Source organism: Bicyclus anynana, chromosome 26, assembly GCF_947172395.1.
Source record: "Bicyclus anynana chromosome 26, ilBicAnyn1.1, whole genome shotgun sequence".
Lineage (NCBI taxonomy): Eukaryota > Metazoa > Arthropoda > Insecta > Lepidoptera > Nymphalidae > Bicyclus > Bicyclus anynana.
Genome location: NC_069108.1, coordinates 5,208,834 through 5,229,792, shown reverse-complemented (window position 1 = coordinate 5,229,792; position 20,959 = coordinate 5,208,834). Strand labels below are relative to the sequence as shown.

General features: G+C 39.0%; 1 protein-coding gene across 1 annotated transcript; it reads left to right on the top strand.

Annotated features, from left to right (window-relative positions):
- Positions 1-1,704: 1,704 nt before the first annotated feature.
- Positions 1,705-19,919, top strand: LOC128199609 (ATP-citrate synthase-like; the record flags this gene model as incomplete). The annotated part of the gene is given in 12 exon segments (XM_052889834.1): positions 1,705-1,802; positions 3,173-3,271; positions 4,307-4,422; positions 5,588-5,728; positions 7,151-7,290; positions 9,572-9,720; positions 10,722-10,811; positions 11,450-11,592; positions 12,864-13,026; positions 13,733-13,866; positions 14,955-15,161; positions 15,809-19,919. Coding segments are annotated over 12 exon segments (1,643 nt in total), but the record flags the coding sequence as incomplete, so codon positions are not given.
- Between the last annotated feature and the right edge of the window lie 1,040 nt (positions 19,920-20,959).

The window sequence follows — 20,959 nt, the reverse complement described above, 5'->3', positions numbered from 1 at the left end:
CAAAATTCCGAGTTAGGACTGGGTCAGGATCTGGCATTCCCCTTTCAGCTAATTCGGTTCAGTAGTCGAGGCGTGAAAGAGTAACATTCATATCATAAAAATCATCAGTTTTTGCAAATCTCGGGAAACCATGGATTTTTTTCGGGATAAAAAGTATAAGTTTATGTGTTAATCCAGAGTAAAATCTATTTCCATTCCAAATTTCAGCCAAATCACTTCAGTAGTAGCGGCGTTATAGAGTAACAAACATCCAAACATCCATACAAACTTTCGCGTTTATAATATTAGTAGGATTTTCATATTCCACTTCTAAGACTGTCGATAATGAGTCCGGCTTTAACCGTTGAACTATTGAGGCTTTTTAAATTGTTTATATTAAATTAAAACTCCTATACGCATGGTTGTCTTGAGGAGTAAGTTAGTTAATGCGTTACGAAAAAAATTAATCTGGCGATGCGTGCTGCCATCTACAGGCACAGTGGAACAGTGTTTGTTATTATAAACTACCAGTAGATGGCGTTTTAGAGAACTTTGAAACAAACCCTTTTTGTACACATCTAGAACCTGTTGCGATGTAGTTATGCCTGAGGCTCACAGATGGCGTTTCGTGTTTTGTTCTTAACAGACTTCAACTTCACGTTTTTTTTATATACTCTGATCCGTACTAATCCTACTAATATCATCACGAAAGTTTGTATGGATGTTTGTTACTCTTTAACGCCACAACGACTGAACCGATTTGGCTGAAATTTAAAACGGAGATAGATAATACTCTGGATACTTATGCTTACTTATGCTACTTTTTGTCCCGAAAAAAATAATGGTATTTGCGAGATTTGCGAATAACTGATTTCCACGTGGCGCTAATATATAATAAATATGAAAATCTGACTGTTAACTTTTCACGGTAAAACCGCTTAACCGATTTGAATGAATTTTGGTATGGAGATAAATTGGATCTTGGAACAGAATTAACTAACGAACTAAGTAGGCAACTTTTTGACCCGAAAAAATCCATTTTTCCCGCGGGATTTGTAAAAAAAAAAGTAGAAAGGCGTTCGTCTGTTTGTTTTAAATTCATGTTACATATGTGATTGTTTGGCGTTAAATAGGCTCTGTAACTACTGGGCCGTTTTAAATACTCTTTCAACAATGGGAAGCTACATTATCAAGGAGTACCATCCTACTTAATATTATAAACGCGAAAGTTTGTATGGATGTTTGGATGTTTGTTACTCTATAACGCCGCTACTACTGAAGCGATTTGGCTGAAATTTGGAATGGAAGTAGATTTTACTCTGGATTAACACATAGGCTAGTTTTTATCCCGAAAAAATCCATGGTTTCCCAAGATTTGCGAAACTTGATGATTTTGATGATATGAATGTTTGTTACTCTTTCACGCCTCAACTACTGAATCGAATTAGCTGAAATTTGGTATTAAGATATATTACAGCCTGGATTAACACATAGACTACTTTTTATCCCGAAAAAGTCCATAATTTCCAAAAATTTGCGAAAACTGATGATTTTGATGATATGAATGTTTGTTACTCTTTAACGCCTCGACTACTGAACCGAATTAGCTGAAATTTGGTATTGAGATATATTATAGCCTGGATGAACACATAGGCTATATTTTATCCCCGTATTCCCACGGGTACGGAGTCTGTTAGTAGTCAATATTAACGAAGTACTGTGCAGTGTTCAGTGACATGGACGTGGCGATGCGCAAGCACCAGGAGGCGACCGTGCTCGTCAACTTCGCCTCGCTGCGGTCCGCCTACGACAGCACTATGCAGGTAAAACATTACTTTTTTGACCTACAACGCAAAAAGAGGGCTTTTATAATGGGGATTGCCCATCCCCGAACTAGACCTATCCTTAACCACCCGGCAACTTACTTACATCTAAAAAAATCTTTATAGTTCTACGTTAATAATGAAATCATGATCATTTTAGAATTTAAACTATCGTGAGTGTTATTCATATTAATTGATTATGAAACTCGGCTACAACTCACGTGATATTACGTCGGAGTATGCCCGACTAGTTTCGAACCCATACGGGGCCCTTAGTCATGAGCTGGTTCTTGCAACGTGGCACGATTAAAACTCCGACCGTATATTATGTGAGTTTTAGCCGTGTTTCATAATCAACTGAAAAATGTTTACTACAACGTTTTACGACATTTTTAAGTCGTCTTTAATCTGTCCACATAAGGGACAAGCTAAGATCGTTGATCATACAGCCTGAGTTTTACGATAATTTTTGAAGACTTATGATTGGTTTGTTTGTTAAGCTTGTTGGTTGGTTCAAACGTATTTTTCTTAAAGAAACATACTTTTATTAAGCCAATAATTTAACCAGATGCTTATTTATACATCATATTATCATCTCCATATACTTTTATACGGGGGTATACCTGGGTTTCCTTTGGCCGGCGTTATGTGGGCCAGTGGGCATTCCTCTTTGACGGGTCTGTCTGTCTATGTCACCATAGCTCCTGAAAGGATGAAGCGATTTCAAATTAGTTTGTTTTGTATGAAAGGCGAGTTATGTGCGAGTGTTCTCAGACATGTTTGATGAAAATCGGTTGAGCCGTTTAAAAGTTGTGGGGGTGAAAGTGGGGAAGAATAACCGAATGTCTGCAAATATACTCGAGTGGTGTCGCAAATGAAAGCGCACTGAGAGAAAAAATCGATGACTTGATCGAGAGTGTCATTAATAATTCGGGGGTTTTTCAAAATTTTCAATTTTATGTTATGGTAACTATGCATTGGTCGACTTCTATTTGAAATATTTTCTTAATTCGTCCTTTTTAGACCACTTTTTTACGTAATTCTTAAACTTTATTTTTTATGTATTTTTGCACCTTTGGGTTTTTTGAAATGAACGGAATATTTATTATCAAGAAACTTCATTTCATTATGCAGAGGTTTCTATCGGGTTGCAGTATTTTTCTAGGACTCTAGGAGAACTTTTTAATTTCTTCGTATCTCTTATTTGTTGTTAAAAATGGCTCCGAAACTAATGAGAAATATTTATTTACTCTGAAAATATTCATTTTAGAACACATGTTTCTTAGACTTTTTTTAATTATTTTCCTTAATAACCCTAGGGTAGTAAACACTCCCGAGCACCCTGTATATATGTGTGTGATGTGTTGCAGGCGATGCAGCATCCGCAGATCAACACAATAGTCATCATAGCGGAGGGCATCCCGGAGAACATGACGCGGAAGATCATCAAACTGGCCGACACTAGAGGGGTGAGTTTTACATTTTACCATATCTCCGGATTCAGTGTTTTCAGTGGCGTGCACAAAGTTTTTAACTAGGGTATGCACTGTCGGTATAAATTGCACAAAATTTAAAATTTCTCCTCCAAAACAAATGTTTTGTGACAACACCCAACGATGATAACCCAGTGGATATGATCTCTACCTCCGATTCTGGAGGGTGTGGGTTCGAATCCGGTCCGGGGCATGCACCTCCAACTTTTCAGTTATGTGCATTATAAGAAATTAAATATCACGTGTCTCAAACGGTGAAGGAAAACATCGTGAGGAAACCTGCATACCAGAGAATTTTCTTAATTCTCTGCGTGTGTGAAATCTGCCAATCCGCATTGGGCCAGCGTGGTGGACTATTGGTCTAACCCTTCTCATTCGGAGAGAAGACTCGAGCTTAGCAGTGAGCCGAATATGGATTGATAATGATGATGAATGATGAATAGATTTTCTTCCTACTCCTAATAAGTTTGCCCGCATCTATCTTAGATTGAATCATCACTTACCACCAGGTGAGATTATAGTCAAGGGCTAACTCTTCAATAGCTCAACGGTAAGAGTGGTCGGACTCATCACTGAGAGGTGATGGTTCGATTCCCGCCCTGTTGGTCTATTGTCGTACCCACTCCTAATACAGTCTTTTCCGACTTTTTGAAGGGGAATGGGAAAAAAACTTGTTAAGAATTAAAAAAATATTACTCGTACGACCCGAGCCAAAATCGAACCTCTGTGACATGGATTTTATTATAACTTCATGTTATACATTCAACTCAATGCCAAGCGATTGTGAACCGTAACAACCCAGTAATAACGTCCTTTTGGGAGTTTAATCCTTATGATGCGATTTCTCTTAAATAGCCTCCGGTATGAAAAACATATGGGCAGTAAAATTCGATGAACGAATGACAGCGTTACGTTTTTGTGTGCGCACCTTTCACCGTGCGCTGCCGCGGCCTGCTGCACCTTGGTTGCGCACCTTTCACTTTTCAGGCGTCATATTTTTTTTATGCGCAGGTGAACATAATCGGTCCGGCGACGGTAGGCGGCATCAAACCGGGCTGCTTTAAGATCGGCAACACGGCGGGCATGATCGACAACATCGTCGACAGCAAGCTGTACCGGCCCGGCAGGTGAGTCCCGTGATATGCGGGCGACGGGGGGAAACACTGTAGTGCGCGGAAGTGAGGTGCATCAGTCGTGGGTTTTTCATTTATTCACGCGTTTAAAAAATGTCACATTTAATGTAAGGAAGCTAAAACTGTATGAATTTTCATAGATTTTTAAAATTTTATAATCTCATTTATTTTGCAAATATCCAGTCAATCTTTGCTTTTTATGTATAAATTAGTTAACATTGACCTTATTCACCCGAATGTATCATAAAAATCAATATATTCAAACCTAGTCATCATCCGCATTATTGATTTTAGTCTAATATGATATCAATTTATGTAATAAGTAATGTTAACTATTTTTAAGTGTTAGCTTTCTGTATTCTCCGTTAAAACAAAAAATACTCGTGAAAGAATTATTTCGATACGTTAATTAATTCCCGAGATATGGAATTTTAAAGTGAGCGCGCGCTGATCAGCTCGCGTTTAACGCCGTGACGTCATCATACAACACTTGCTCGCCCGTTTTAAGCAATTTCGGACTTCTGCCTTACCTACTAACTAAGTAATGGTTCGAATTGAAAGTACCTCCCTGCCAAATTTCATCTTTGTACGTAAAGCGGTTTTCAAAAAAAAAAAGGAAGACTAGCCGACGACCGAACATTATTTTCTCCGTTTTGGCCATATTTATTAGTGTATCTATAATCTATATATATGAAAGCTTTAATGTTTTAAGTGATTTTGCATACCTAGTAACATTCTCTTTTTTTTTTTTATTCTTTACAAGTTAGCCCTTGACTACAATCTCACCTGATGGTAAGTGATGATGCAGTCTAAGATGGAAGCGGGCTAACTTGTTAGGAGGAGAATGAAAAACCACACCCCTTTTGGTTTCTACACGGCATCGTACTGGAACGCTAAATCGCTTGGCGGTACGTCTTTGCCGGTAGGTAACTAGCCACGGCCGAAGCCTCCCACCAGCCAGACTTGGACTAATTAAGAAAATCTCAATCTGCCCAGCCGGGGATCGAACCCAGGACCTCCGTTTTGTAAATCCACCGCGCATACCACTGCGTCACGGAGGCCGTCAAATTCTCCATTAAGCTATGGAATAATTTAGAATTAAAGAATGTAATATGTGGCAGTACTTAAAAATAAAGATCTTTCTTTCTTTCTTGTCCAGCGTGGCGTACGTGTCCCGCTCGGGCGGCATGAGCAACGAGCTGAACAACGTGCTGTCCAAGGAAGCGGACGGCGTCTGCGAGGGGGTCGCCATCGGAGGGGACCGCTACCCGGGGACCACCTTCGTCGACCACCTGCTGAGGTATTTTACAATTTATACTATCGTGGTGATAGCCCAGTGGATATGACCTCTGCCTCCGATTCCGGAGGGTGTGGGTTCGAATCCGGTCCGGGGCATGCACCTCCAACTTTTCAGTTGTGTGCATTTTAAGAAATTAAATATCACGTGTCTCAATCGGTGAAGGAAAACATCGTGAGGAAACCTGCATACCAGAAAATTTCTTAATTCTCTGCGTGTGTGAAGTCTGCCAATCCGCATTGGGCCAGCGTGGTGGACTATTGGCCTAACCCCTCTCATTCTGAGAGGAGACTCGAGCTCAGCAGTGAGCCGAATATGGGTTGATGACGTACTATCGTGAGTGTTATTCATATTAATTGACTAGCGGACGCCCGCGACTTCGTCCGCGTGCAAATTAGTTTTTCACAAATCCCTCGGGAACCATGGATTTTTCCGGGATAAAAAGTAGTCTATGTGTTAATCCATGCTATAATATATCTTAATACCAAAGGAGATGGTCCATTTCAAGTCCACTCTTGTACCCCGTATCATTAAAATTTTAAAAATATACGGAATTTATTAAAATTTTTTAAACTGAATAAATCTAACTAAATAAAAAGAAAGAAATAAAATAAAAACCCAATTTTTTGAGTTGTATCAAGATGGCGCCCATAGAGCAACTATGACATGACAGTTGACAGCAAACGTCAAATCGAATACTGCTTTGATGTTAGTCACATTTCAGAAATGTGACTAACATCCACACTAACAAAAAAAAAAAATCCGCTATTTATAGTGTCAAAATTAAGCTGATTAATAATCAATTCTTGATTCCCAGCTTACACCGATCAACCTCTAAAAGTGTGTCTTCCTTACCACGCGACATTGGCGAAGTAAATTGTACCCAGTTGGTACAGCAGCAAGCCATAAAATCAAAAATTGAATTGAAACGTCATCTATCCGCCATTATCTCTTATTGATGTTGCATTTCTTAGGAGATAATGAATATTGTTTCGAAAGAATTAAAGTAAATTCGTAGATTTGTATCATCAAAAATAGTTAAAAATAATATTTTCTTTTATTTCCGCTAGGGTACAATGACTGGACCTGGGCTCCATAAAATTTTGGACCATTTCCTTTCAGCTAATTCGGTTCAGTAGTCGAGGCGTGAAAGAGTAACAAACATTCATATCATCACACTCATCAGTTTTCGCAAATCTCGGGAAACCATGTATTTTTTCGTAATAAAAAGTAGTATGTGTCAATCCAGAGTAAAATCTATTTCTATTCCAAATTTCAGCCAAATCGCTTCAGTAGTCCAAACATCCATACAAACTTTCGCGTTTATAATATTAAAAAGATTTTGGACTTAAACTTATACATCTTATCACAAAATATGCCAACGGTATTATTAGATGACGATGTATTGATTGTCTCATGTCACAGATACGAGGCAGATCCGAACGTCAAGATGGTGGTGCTGCTGGGTGAAGTGGGGGGAGTGGAGGAGTACCACGTGTGCAAGATGATGAGGGACAAGAAGCTCACCAAGCCGCTGGTGGCGTGGTGCATCGGCACTTGCTCCGGTGAGTAAGGAATAATGGGCAGATAGAGCACGTATCTGACGTCACCCGGACGTGGGTGTCTCACGATCTTGGGGGCGTCCGGACCATGCCTTGGAAACTTAGAAGAACGTGAAATTTGTATGAAGCAGCGCCATCTACATCCTAGATTTAAGATTTCAGGATAGTAAATTCAATTACTTGTGGTGTGTATGTATTATAATGTTTTTAGAGGTTTAAGTACGGAAAAAAACCGAAAAAAAAAGAATTATTTATCCTTTTAATTTTGACGCGTAATAGGAAGAATGTGTTTGTATTTCTGAAGCAAAGGGATTATTAAAGAAAGACAGTAAGTGTACATAAATTTCAACGATGTTCCACATAGTCATTTGGTCTAGTGGTGTATAACAAAGGTATTATCGATCCTGAGTTCAAGCCCGGGGGTAACAATGGAAAACTTTTTTGTTTTTTTTCTCTGTAACAATGGAAACCTTTTTTGTTTTCTTCAATATTCAATAAATATGCATTATTATTTGTATAACATACTAGCTGACTGACGGTTTCATCCGCATGGTTCCCGTTCCCGTAGGAATACGGGAATAAAATATAGCCTATAGCCTTCCTCGATAAATGGGCTATTTAACACTGAAAGAATTTTTCAAATCGGACCAGTAGTTTCTGAGATTAGCGCGTTCAATCAAACAAACAAACTCTTCAGCTTTATAATATTAGTATAGACTATACTAAAAATACCGTAGCTAGTTACTAGATGGCGCTATCACAAGCGTTCCGAAAAAAGCTAGAGTAGCCTATCTATTTCCAATAATACACTGTTATCTTTGGTCCGGACTGAATCACTCCGGTCACGGTTACATCCGGATGACCCTCTTAGCCGAGGTCCGAGTCTCATAGGAGACGCCCTTAGAGAGTCGTTCCGTTCTCTATCTTTATTTCAGCCTTCGGGTCTTATCGATGCTTCTGCGCTCACCCAAATCCCCCGGCGGCGGTTACGGCATAATAATAATAAAAAAAATAATAATAATAAAAAAAAAACAAAGAACACGGCAGGGATGCAGCCATTCCAAATACAAAATCAAAAAACGAATACATTTTCGACTCAGTACGATACGAAGCATCTCAATCATTATAGGTAATTTTCAATATTATTCAACTAAAATGGCGTCTTATGTTTTTAAATAGTTTAAAAACTGGTAGCAAAAACTAAAAAAATAAGGTGGAGTATTTTTATAGCTTATACCCAAAACTGGGTGCTCCAATAACAAAATAAAAAACATTGACATACCTGTTACGCGAGGCAACCCTGCAGCGAGTACGTGAGGCAGCCCTTGCCAAAAGTGCAAGATTGCACCCATTGTTCGGCCGCATTCCTTTGTATGAGCGTCACCTACTCTTTCACAATATGTTATAATTATTTTAACACTTTTACTCCCAACTTTGGAGTAAACAGGCACTTACTTGTAACTTAGCTGTAGTTTCTAATATTAAATCTAATCATAAGTCAAATTTGGGTTTTCTTTGAGATTCTCGGTGCGACCATACATTTTTTACCTATAATCGTAAATTATTTAATTGACATCATATATAAATAAATAAACAAAATAAAATAAAATACGAGTATTACTAAATTGACGTTAATAATAATTAGATTTTATATTGACATTTGTATATTGCATATTGACAATCATTTGTATTATTATGTATTTGTAATTTGTAATTTTATTTTTATTATTTTTATAGGTGTAAGCATTGATTATTATTAGTCTATTATCATATCAATTTACGTATATGCGGTTGTCAAAGAGACGCGTGACATCTGTTTTTTTTTATGGGTTTCATCGACCTCACCATTCTGCTTTTAAAGACTCATTCTGTACCATTCATTATTCTGTGTTATTGAAGTAAAACTTTTGGTGAGCAAGTACGTTTGTTATCGGGTGATGCGTGCTGCCATCTACATGCATAGTGGAATAGTGTTTGTTGTTTTAAACTACCAGGTAGATGGTGTTCTGAAAACTTTGAAACAATCCCGTAAAAGAACTTGTTGCAATGCAGTTATGCTTGATGATCATAGATGGCGCTTTGTTATTTTTCTCAATTCTCTGCGTGCGTGAAGTCTGCCAATCCGCATTGGGCCAGCGTGGTGGACTATTGGCCTAACCCCTCTAATTGACTCGAGCTCAGCAGTGAGCTGAATAAGGGTTGATAATAATGATGACGACTCCTACGGGGACGAGAACCACGCGGCGACAGCTAGTTTACTGATAAAACCATGTTATTTTGTCAGACATGTTCACGTCGGAGGTGCAGTTCGGCCATGCGGGCTCGCTGGCGGGCTCCGCGCTGGAGAAGGCGGCCGCCAAGAACGCGGCGCTGGCGGCGCACGGCGCGGCGGTGCCCGACTCCTTCGACACGCTGGGCGGCGCGGTCAACAAGGTGACGTCGCCGGCGCTGCGGACTCGTCGTCACGTGACGTCAGCAGTGTTGCAGACTCGACGTCACGTGACGTCACCACTGTTACAGACTCCACGTCACGTGATGTCAGCAGTGTTGCAGACTCGACGTCACGTGACGTCACCAGTGTTATAGTCGCGTTCGCAAGGACAGTACCCGATGTCACGTGACGTCACCAGTGTTGCGGACACGACGTCGCGTGACGTCAGCAGTGTTGCGGACTCGACGTCGCGTGACGTCACCAGTGTTACAGACTCGACGTCACGTGACGTCAGCAGTGTTACAGTCGCGTTCGCAAGGACAGTTGGGACATGACTTCACAAATGTTACAGACGGGCTCGGACACGACGTCACGTGACGTCACCAGTGCAACAGACGCGTTCGCTAGTATAACTTCGGCATGGCTTCACTTGACGTTCCCAATGTCACAGACACGTGCACAAAGACTGTTCGGTCACGCAAACTACGGCTGATATATAAAAAAAAAATTAAATATACTTACACAATACACAACACTATCTAGCCCCAAAGTAAGCATACAGAGTAGCTTGTGTTATGGTCGCTAAGATAGTTGATATTATAATATTAATATACAATTACAAATACACTGGAAAACACCCATGCTCATCACACAAATATTTTCCAGTTGTAGGAATCGAACCCACGGCCGTGGATGCAGATCACTACCCACTGCGCCACGCGGTTGTCAAATAGATGATAGACCTACTACTGCTACGAAATTTGAGAGTACGCTAATATTGCGTCGAACGAAGTATGCGATTCGTTATGCATTGCTATATTGTAACGTGTAGCCCTAGTGGACTGAATTACAATCATATCTGTCGTGTTTTTTTTTTTAATTAATGCTTCATCATCATCATGATCATCAGCCATTATACATCGGAATCGGCAGCAGAGGTCATATCCACTGGGCTATCACGGCTCTTATGCATAGATTTTTAAATTTTATTTTTGTTTACCAGGTGTACAAAAAATTGGTCTCCGAAGGCAAAATCATAGTTAAGGAGGAGACCGACCCACCGAAGGTACCCATGGACTACGACTGGGCTAGGGTGAGTACTTGATTTTAAATAACATACTGTATATGGTAGCATAATTAATTTGTCTGTTTACAACAGAGCGAGATTTTTGGCACTAGCATTTAATTTTTGTAGTGGTTTAAAATACTTATTGACATGCATTACCGAATGCTCTAGTTTCCCCTATACTATTCGAAAGTTCTCCTCGATTTCTCCAGGATCCCATCATCAGATCCTGACATATGGGGCCAATTATTATTATTGGAAAGCATACCCCCTCAAGCGAAGAAATATTTATATAAATTTTTCAAATCGGTTCAGACGTCGAGTGAACATACATAAAAAAAACATTCCGACGAATTGAGAGCCTCCTCCTTTTTTGAAGTCATTTAAAAATCCAAAAAATGTAACTAATGCTTTAAAGTAGGTGCTGCCATCTACAGGCACAGTGAAAGAGTGGTTGTTATTCTTAACTACCAGTAGATGGCGCTCTTAGAACTTTGAAACGAACCCTTTTGAATACTTCAAGAACCTGTTGCGATGTAGTTATGCCTGAGGCTCATAGATGGCGCTTTTTTTTTTTAAAGTTTAACTTTGTCGTGTGATCTAAATCATAGTCGTTTTTCTTCTGTTTGTTACTTTATTAAGTTTATTTGTTTGTACGTGAACAGAAGCTGGGTATAATCCGCAAGCCGGCCGCCTTCATCAGCACGATCTGCGACGAGCGCGGCCAGGAGCTGAGCTACTGCGGCGTGCCCATCAGCGCCGTGCTGGAGCGGCAGCTGGGCGTGGGCGGCACCGTCAGCCTCTTGTGGTGAGTACCAGTGCTTGTGCCAGCGCCAGCCCCTTCATCAGCACGATCTGCGACGAGCGCGGCCAGGAGCTGAGCTACTGCGGCGTGCCCATCAGCGCCGTGCTGGAGCGGCAGCTGGGCGTGGGCGGCACCGTCAGCCTCTTGTGGTGAGTACCAGTGCTAGTGCCAGCGCCAGCCCCTTCATCAGCACGATCTGCGACGAGCGCGGCCAGGAGCTGAGCTACTGCGGCGTGCCCATCAGCGCCGTGCTGGAGCGGCAGCTGGGCGTGGGCGGCACCGTCAGCCTCTTGTGGTGAGTACCAGTGCTAGTACCACCGCCTGCCGCCTTCAGCCTCTTGTGGTGAGTTGTATGGAACTCTCTCCCGAAGTCAGTGTTTCCTGATTTTTGATAAAATATAGTTAACTATTAATTTAAAGATATTAAACTAATAATTAGATAAAACCAAAAAAATTATGTGTGTGTTACCAAAATGGTCACCACTCATACATTACTGGCTGGTACATACATACATAACATAGCATGTGCTACGTTAGTGATGGATGTACCAGCGCAGCGCTAGTCTTCCGTGGTGTGCGCGGTGGATTTACAAGACGGAGTTAATCGGTTCGATCCGCGACTGGGCCGATTGAGGTTTTCTTAATTGATCCAGATCTGGCTGGTGGAAGGCTTCGGCCGTGGCTAGTTACCACCCTACCGACAAAGACGTACCGCCAAGCGATTTAGCGTTCCGGTACGATGCCGTGTAGAAAACGAAAGGAATGTGGATTTTTCACCCTCCTTCTAGCAAGTTAGTCCGCTTCAATCTTCGATTGCATCATCAGGTGAGGTTGTACTCAAGATCTGATTTTTAAAAAAGAAAAAAAAAATTGTACCTAATGTTTCTTGTAAATAAATGATTCTGATTCTGTTAAAAATTCAAATGTATATTACAAAAACTAACTAATGCTTTAAAAGAGTGCTGCCATCTACAGGCACAGTGAGAGAGTGTTTGTTATTCTTAACTACCAATAGATGGCGTTCTTAGAACTTTGAAACAAACCTTGTAACTTTTTGTACACTTCAAGAACCTGTTGCGACGCAGTTACGTCTGAGGCTCATAGATGGCGCTTTGTTTTTTTTTTTTTTTTTAAAGAAGTTTAGCCGGCTTCCATCTTCGATTGCATCATCCGGTGAGATTGTAGTCAAGAGCTAACTTGTAAAAAAATTAAAAAAAAGTTCCTAATGTTTCTTGTAAATAAATGATTCTGATTCTGATGTATTTGTGTGTCAGGTTCCAGCGCGAGCTGCCGGACTGGGCGTGCAAGTTCTTCGAGCTGGTGCTCATAGTGACGGCCGACCACGGGCCGGCGGTGTCGGGCGCGCACAACACCATGGTCACCGCGCGCGCCGGCAAGGACCTCATCTCCTCCGTCGTCAGCGGCCTGCTCACCATCGTGAGTCACTTCGTATGCTCTCTCCATCATCATTATCGTCAGATCAGCCGATGGACGTCCACTGCTGGACATAGCTTGTTTGAAGAGAATTTCATACAAGAGCTTCGCTATCCTTATAAAATCAGAGTTGTCTTCCGAAATAATGTCTTATGACCTCCGTGGCGCAGTGGTATGCGCAGTGGACTGGGACAGGACAAGACTGGGTTCGATCCCCGGCTGAGCCGATTGAGGTTTTCTTAATTGATCCAGGTCTGGCTGGTTTCATTTAAACAATATTAATTTCGTGTAGTACATGAAATAAGGGTCCGAAATATGTATATCGATATTAATTAATAGAAGTTAAGGATTTCATATAAAACTTACTTTAAATATCACGTATTTTTTCAAATTTTCCAAACGTCAAAAACGCTGTCGTCCATTTTGTGACGTCACTAACACACTTGATGTACTGAACTGATTGTTAACTAAAATTTTTGTCAAAAACTCTGTAAGGGATTCGTTACAGTGACGTCATAAAACAGTTGAAATATAGACTGTCATGGCCGACAGGCGTTTTGGCTCGTATTGTCAAAAACATATTTAAAAACTAAAATTGCCATGTAATAATGTTTCAAAAAATTTTAAAAAAGTCTAGTAGAACGATAATGAACTATTGAAGAACATTAAAAAAGTGTCAACTAGCCTATTATCAATTTGACGTTCTCAGGGCGATCGTTTCGGCGGAGCGTTGGACCGCGCCGCGTTGGACTTCTGCGCGGCGTACGACCGCGGCCAGCACCCACAGGAGTTCGTCAACGAGAAGCGCGCCAAGGGAGAGCTCATCATGGGCATCGGCCACAGGTGCGTACACGCACGCAAACACGCACGCAGACACGCACGTAGACACGCACGCGGACACGCACGCAGACGCAATGGGTGCGGTCTCACAAAAATGTGCCAGATATTTGAAATTTTACTGCAACTAGTCTGAGCTTATTATGGGGTTTGGACGCAGGTGCGTACACACACGAATAGACACTGTTATGGGGGTCTATGAAAGCCCCTTTTTAAAAAAGATATCTTTATTCCTAAAAGATTGATTACATACTTATGCTTTAACTTTATTTTAATTAAGACAACATGTCTTTACAGTTCCACAGCTAAGTCACGACTGGTTGAGTCTCTAAGCCCAATAGCTTTTAATACCAATTATTAGCTTATCTATTACTTAATCCTCAATATGGGGTGCAATAGTTAGGTATAATAGCACGCACTGCGTGTGCACGCACAGAATAATGGCGGTCTCGCGTCCAAGGGGACCTCGTTAAAATGTTGTACAAGATATTCACAGTTTAATAGTAGTCTGAGCTCATCGTGGGCATTGGACACAGGTGTGTACACACACGCAGGCACGCACGAACGCAGTGATCTCGCAAAAGTGTTGTACAAAATCATAAGTTTAATGTTATATTAATAATCTGTATAGTATATTCTAGCTGAATCACAAGTGGATTATAAAAATAAGAAAACCAATGTCGAACAAAGGCTATGATTCACAACATGTGTCAGGACAACTTAATTAACAAATCAAACTGTAACCAAAATAAAACCCTAGAATGGCAGAGAATGATCTTGAGTCACGCACTTGTAAACGTTGTGTTTAGGGTTAAAGGGCCCTTTGACAGTTAACAAACACTCGCCTTTTCCACTCAAGTCACTCTCCCCGCCTATCCCAAGTGAGTAAAGAACTACACAACAAGCAATGTAGACGGCTCGAACGTCACGAGAATATTGAAGCCGACTGGACGAAAAGTTTTCGGAACCGGAAATTCTTCCATTAGCATTACTAAAAATATTTTTTTGCGCTATACTATCTATACTATTCAGGTTTTTTTATATTTGTCTGGCTTGTTGTATCATACAAATGCTAACTCACAAGTAATTCCCAGGGTGAAGTCGATCAACAACCCCGACTCGCGCGTGCGCGAGCTGAAGGCGTACGTGACGTCACGCTGGCCCGCGTGGCCGGTGACGCGCTACGCGCTGGACGTGGAGGCGATCACCACGCGCAAGAAGCCCAACCTGATCCTCAACGTGGACGGCATCGTGGCCGCCGCCATGGTGGACCTGTTCCGACACTGCCAGCTGTTCACGCAGTGAGTACACATAACACATACTGTGCATACAGTCAGTACACTCATAGTCAATACACTCACAACACTTACTCTTCACACAGTCAGTACACTTATAACACTTACTGTTCGCAACGTCAGTACACCCGGAGCACTTACTGTTCGCACCCTCAGTACACTCAGAGCACTTGTTGTTTACGCAGTGAGTACACACTTAACACTTATTGTTCACGCAGTGAGTACACTCACGTGGTGTGGTGGACTATTCGCCTAACCTCTCATCCTGAGAGGTGATTCGTGCTTAACAGTGAGCCGAATATGGGTTGCTAATGATGATGATGATTACAGTCACTACACTCAGAGCACTTGTTGTTCACGCAGTGAGTACACACATTCACTTGTTGTTCAAGCAGTGAGTACACACATTCACTTGTTGTTCAAGCAGTGAGTACACACATTCACTTGTTGTTTATGCAGTGAGAACACACATTCACTTGTTGTTCAAGCAGTGAGTACACACATTCACTTGTTGTTCATGCAGTGAGAACGCTTATACCACTAATTACTGTTCCCGCTGTGAGTACATTCATATAATCACCGTTAAAAATATGCAACCCTATGGTTGTTCTATAAACATCATCTTTAAACCTTTACTTCGTGTCTGTTAACAGAGAGGAAGGCAACAACTACATCGCGATGGGCTCCATCAACGCGCTGTTCGTGCTCGGCCGCACCATCGGCCTGGTGGGCCACTACCTGGACCAGAAGCGTCTCAAGCAGCCGCTGTACCGCCATCCGTGGGACGACATCACCTACATGTCGCCACTCAACTAGACACAACGTAATGCAATGCTACTTCGATAGATGGCGCTGTCACTGTTTCATAGATGACGTTGGTACAATCTCTTCCACTGTTTCATAGATGGCGCTACTGCAAATATCTTGCAGTGTTACATCGATAGATGGCCCTGATACAATGTCGTACTGTTTCACAGATGGTGCTGATACAATGTCGTACTGTTTCATAGATGGCGCTACTACAAATATGTTGCACTGTTACTTCGATAGATGGCGCTGATTAAATTTTGCACTGTTTCATAGATGGTGCTGACACAATGTCGTACAGTTTCATAGATGGCGCTGATTAAATTTTGCATTGTTTCATAGATGGCGTTGGTACAATGTCGTACTGTTTCATAGATGGCGCTGGTACAATCTCTTGCACTGTTTCATAGATGGCGCTACTACAAATCTCTTGCACTGTTTGATATACAGCGCTGATTAAATGTTGCACTGTTTCATAGATGGCGTTGGTACAATGTTGCACTGTTTTATCGTTAGATGGCGCTCATTCAATGTTTCACTTTTATAGAGATGGCGCTGATACAATGTGGCAATGTTACGTAGATAGCATTGTTAGATCGTTAGAAGGCGCAGACATAATGTTGTACTGCTAGACTCCGCGCCACGAAAGAAGTCACGCTAAAACCTGAACTAAAATTGACAGCGCCTTGCACAATTTACAATAACACCGCCATTACCAAATGACAATTACCAATTACCAAGCTGCTTGACTTGTTTTGTTCCGCGGAGTCTACATTTTTAAGTGACACTAATACAATCTCTTTCAGTGTTATAAACGCCGCGGGACTTATTTTGTGTCGCGGAGTGTATTGCCAATGACCGACGATTTAAAAATATTTGGTTCATGGAATCAGTCGACATCTATCGATAGTGTTTGGTTTAATATAAAATCTGTTAAGTAAAAGAATAATAGTTAAATCTTTAGTCTGGGAATTATTTCTTGTAGTTTATAATTTTAATATATTTTATTATAATAAATTAATTAATGTTTCTTTTATAAAAATGTAATTGGTACCCTTTGAATGCAGACCGCAAAATGTATGTACGCAATACATTTATTTAAATGATGAGAAATAATTAAGTTTAACAATTCTACATGCTCTCAATTTATGTAATATTTAAATTTCTTGTTATATAACATAATATTACATGATAACATTATATAACATGCTAACATTTTATAACAGAATGGCATGTTATATGATGTTATTTAACAAATTATGTTTTATAGAACAATGAAGACAGTTTAAAAAAAATAATAGAATAATAAATATAATTGAGAAAGATTGACATACAATTTTATTGTTGTTACATTTTGATGTTTTTTTTTTAATATCATTCCACAGTTGCGTATGTTTAGCTTGTAGGTTGAAGCGCAGATTATGAAAATTATAAAAACGATTACAATCTGTTGTTATTGTAGAGTGAATATTTTTAATTAAGGTCACAAAAAATGTAATAATTAGTTTTAGTTCATAAATTAATGTGGTATACATATTAAATGACATTCATGTGGATATATTTTCTTTAAAATTGTTTCATGTCTGTTGAAAGTTGCGACCGTGCCATGCCAACACTCGGCCGGCAATTTTACTTAAAATTAATATTTACTGCATTAATTTATGTTAAAAATTGAAATAGAGGGTTATGTATAAGTACATGTTGACAGGAATGATTTCTTTTTATGTATATTATAAATAATAGGTAAAATAATTCTTGACTCATTAGATATTTTTATACAAAATAATAAATGCTGAAAATATATTTAAAAATGCACTGAAATAGTAATGTTTTTAATGACTTGTTTTGACGAATTGTTTGTATCGACTTACAAAAACGCCGCTTTTATAAGTTTTCAAAATATACATGGCATATATTTTTTGGTAAATATTTAATAATGCACCTTAACTATAAGCTACATTGAAGCAGAATGGTTCTAAGTTCTAAGCCATTTAAAATTGGCTAAAGACAACTTTGACAGTGGTTCTAAGTACAGACGTAGAAACAAACAAAGGAGGACGACCATTTTTCATACATTGATGGGCCCACTTTTAATGAATAAATCTTTAAAATGTTCAAATTAGTGTCATTTAAATAAGAATATCAGTTTTTGACTAGTTTAATTTCAGTTTGATTGTATAATGAAGATACGGGCAAGTACAGGCATACTGTAAAATGGATGATTTAAACAAAAACACATACATTTCAAAAAATGTTAGCAAATTTTGAAATTTTCCATTTATTATAAAGTATTTATTTCTGTAACGTGTTGGGCCCTAAATCGTCGGTGTCCTTTAGTATACAAAACGATAAAAATTAACGAAAAAAAAATTATATTATTGAATTGGACGACATCGCTTGTAGGATATAGAAAGGAAATAAAAAATGCACGGTGGGTAGAAATATCTTAATGAGAGCACAAATATATTGAATAAATAGAGAGTGCACCATATTTTAATAAAAATATATTATTATACACACTAGTGTTTATAAAAAAAAAAGATGTCAGTGTCTATGGTTAGAAATTATAACTTTAAGCAAAACGAAAAAATATTATCTCTGCAAGCATGTTTATATCTTGATATACCTAAATGTTAGCTAGCTGTTCCTATCTCTTCAAAACAACGATGATCTCGAACCTGTGGCGTAGGTTACCCTGTATCAAAATTAGTTATTTATTTATTATTCAACAAAAACACACATTTTAATTAAGCCTAACCATAGTGCAACATAAACCACAGTTAGTTTTACTGTGCACTGGTTATTATTACATAATAAAATATTTAAAAACAAAAATAAATAACAAACAAAAGAGAAGAAAAATCAAGAATAATCATTATCGGGTAGTTAGTTAGGGCCCAAAATGAAAGTTAAAGATTTCTCACAAAAGAAAGAAAAATTCTTGCATTAAAATGAAAAAAAATATAATCATTGAATAAGTTTTCACTACCTCCTAGAAATTGAGCTACCCAAACAATTAAAATTAAATATAAGTACTTGCACTTTTTTTGCGTTTTTACATGACGTCAAAATGTAAGAGCGGTTCAATATTTTCAAAATGTACTGGGTACGCCCCTGTCTCGAGCTTTCAAGTTTTTAATAAAACAACTCATAGAAAACGATTTAGCTATATAATATTGCAAAAAAATGTTGTTATAAGCACCGAAATTAAATAACTAAGCATTAAATGTTTTAGTGCAAGTAATATTTTGTAAGTAAATAATTTCAGTTTCACGTAGGTATATATATTTTTTTTCTAATTTTAACTTAAGTGACAAAAAATATGAACAACGATAAATATATGAAATATAATATGGTGCTTCAACACAGGTGTTATATAATGTTATTTAACACTATAACATGTGACACATGTTAGAATGTTATATAACACTATAACATGTAACACATGTTACAATGTTATATACGTTTTATAAAAATGAAAATTAATATAACAGAGATACGAACATGCTAATATTATGTATAGCTTGGTATAGTCGGATGCAATCTTTATGACGTCACAGATATCTTTTGGACTGCCTCCTTGTAACAAGTTAGCCCGCTTCCATCTTAGATTGCATCATCACTTACCACCAGGTGAGATTGTAATCAAGGGCTAACTAGTAAAGAATACTAGACTCGTGAGGCGACTGCGGGTGGCTACCGCCGCGAATGTTACGCTACCGCTGATACCTAAAATTTTATTTGGCGCAGCTTGACGCACGACGTTCTATAACGTCATAAAGATGGTTTACTTTGCTCTATGGTCAACACATAACCACTCTCCGCGTAGATGTGTAAGCGATTATTATGTAATTTATTTTGTAATTGCGACAAAATGGCTGGTTGGTTGGTTGGTATCTGTAAATATTGGAATTTGTCAACTTATTTGAATATTATAATATATATTTTTTATTTAAATCCCTGTTTGTTTTCTTTTTCCTGTTTTTTATGTAAGTAAGTATTAATACACCAAGGAAGAGTTGTGATAGCCCAGTGGATATTTCCTCAGCCTTCCATTCGGAAGGTGTAGGTTCGAATCCGGCCTGAGGCAAGCGCCTTAAATTTTTCAGTTTTTTTGCATTTTAAGAAATTAAATATCACGATCATGTTTTAGAAATGGTGAATTAAAAAATCTGGAGGTCTGGCTGGTGGGAGGATTCGGCCGTGGCTAAGTCACCATCATACCGACAAAGACGTACCGCCAAGCGATTTAGCGTTCCGGTACGATGTGTAGAAACCAAAAGGGGTGTGGATTTTCGTTCTCCTCCTAACAACTTAGACCGTTTCCATCTTAGATTGCATCATCACTTAGTATCAGGTGAGATTGTAGTCAAGGGCTAACCTAACTAATTTATATATATAATTACATATAATGTATTGCACCTTCCCGCTCTTTCTTCGCAAGTTCTCTCGTCAGGGGTTGCCTGGTAGAGATTACTTATAGTAATAAGGCCGCCTTTGCATGCTAAGTTTAATTTATGTTTTTAATGTTTCAATTTATAATTGTATTTTTGTGTGCAATAAAGTATTTCTTCTTCTTCTTCTTCTTCTTCTTCTTCTTCTTCTTCTTCTTGTGTAAAGAATGAAAAGAAATCTTGAGAAAACCTGCATAGTTTTGCATACATAATCAGCAAGTAATATATTGTTAGGAGAATTCTAAGATGACATAGGGATTAAAAAATGGCGGTACAGGCCAGCAAGACCATATAAGACATTGCGCACTTCATTCTGGGAGATATTTTCATAGGGCCAACAAGTCAAGTCGAAACTGTCCATTTTGAGTTTGAGAATTTGTTACTAGTATATATCTTTATTTTTCGATATAGTGATATATCTTTTATTATAGGACTCAAAGTGACTACAAATATAAGGAAACTAATATCGGACAAAGGTTATGATTCAGAACACTTGTCAGGATAACTAAATTAACAAATCAAACTGTAATCAAAATAAGTCCC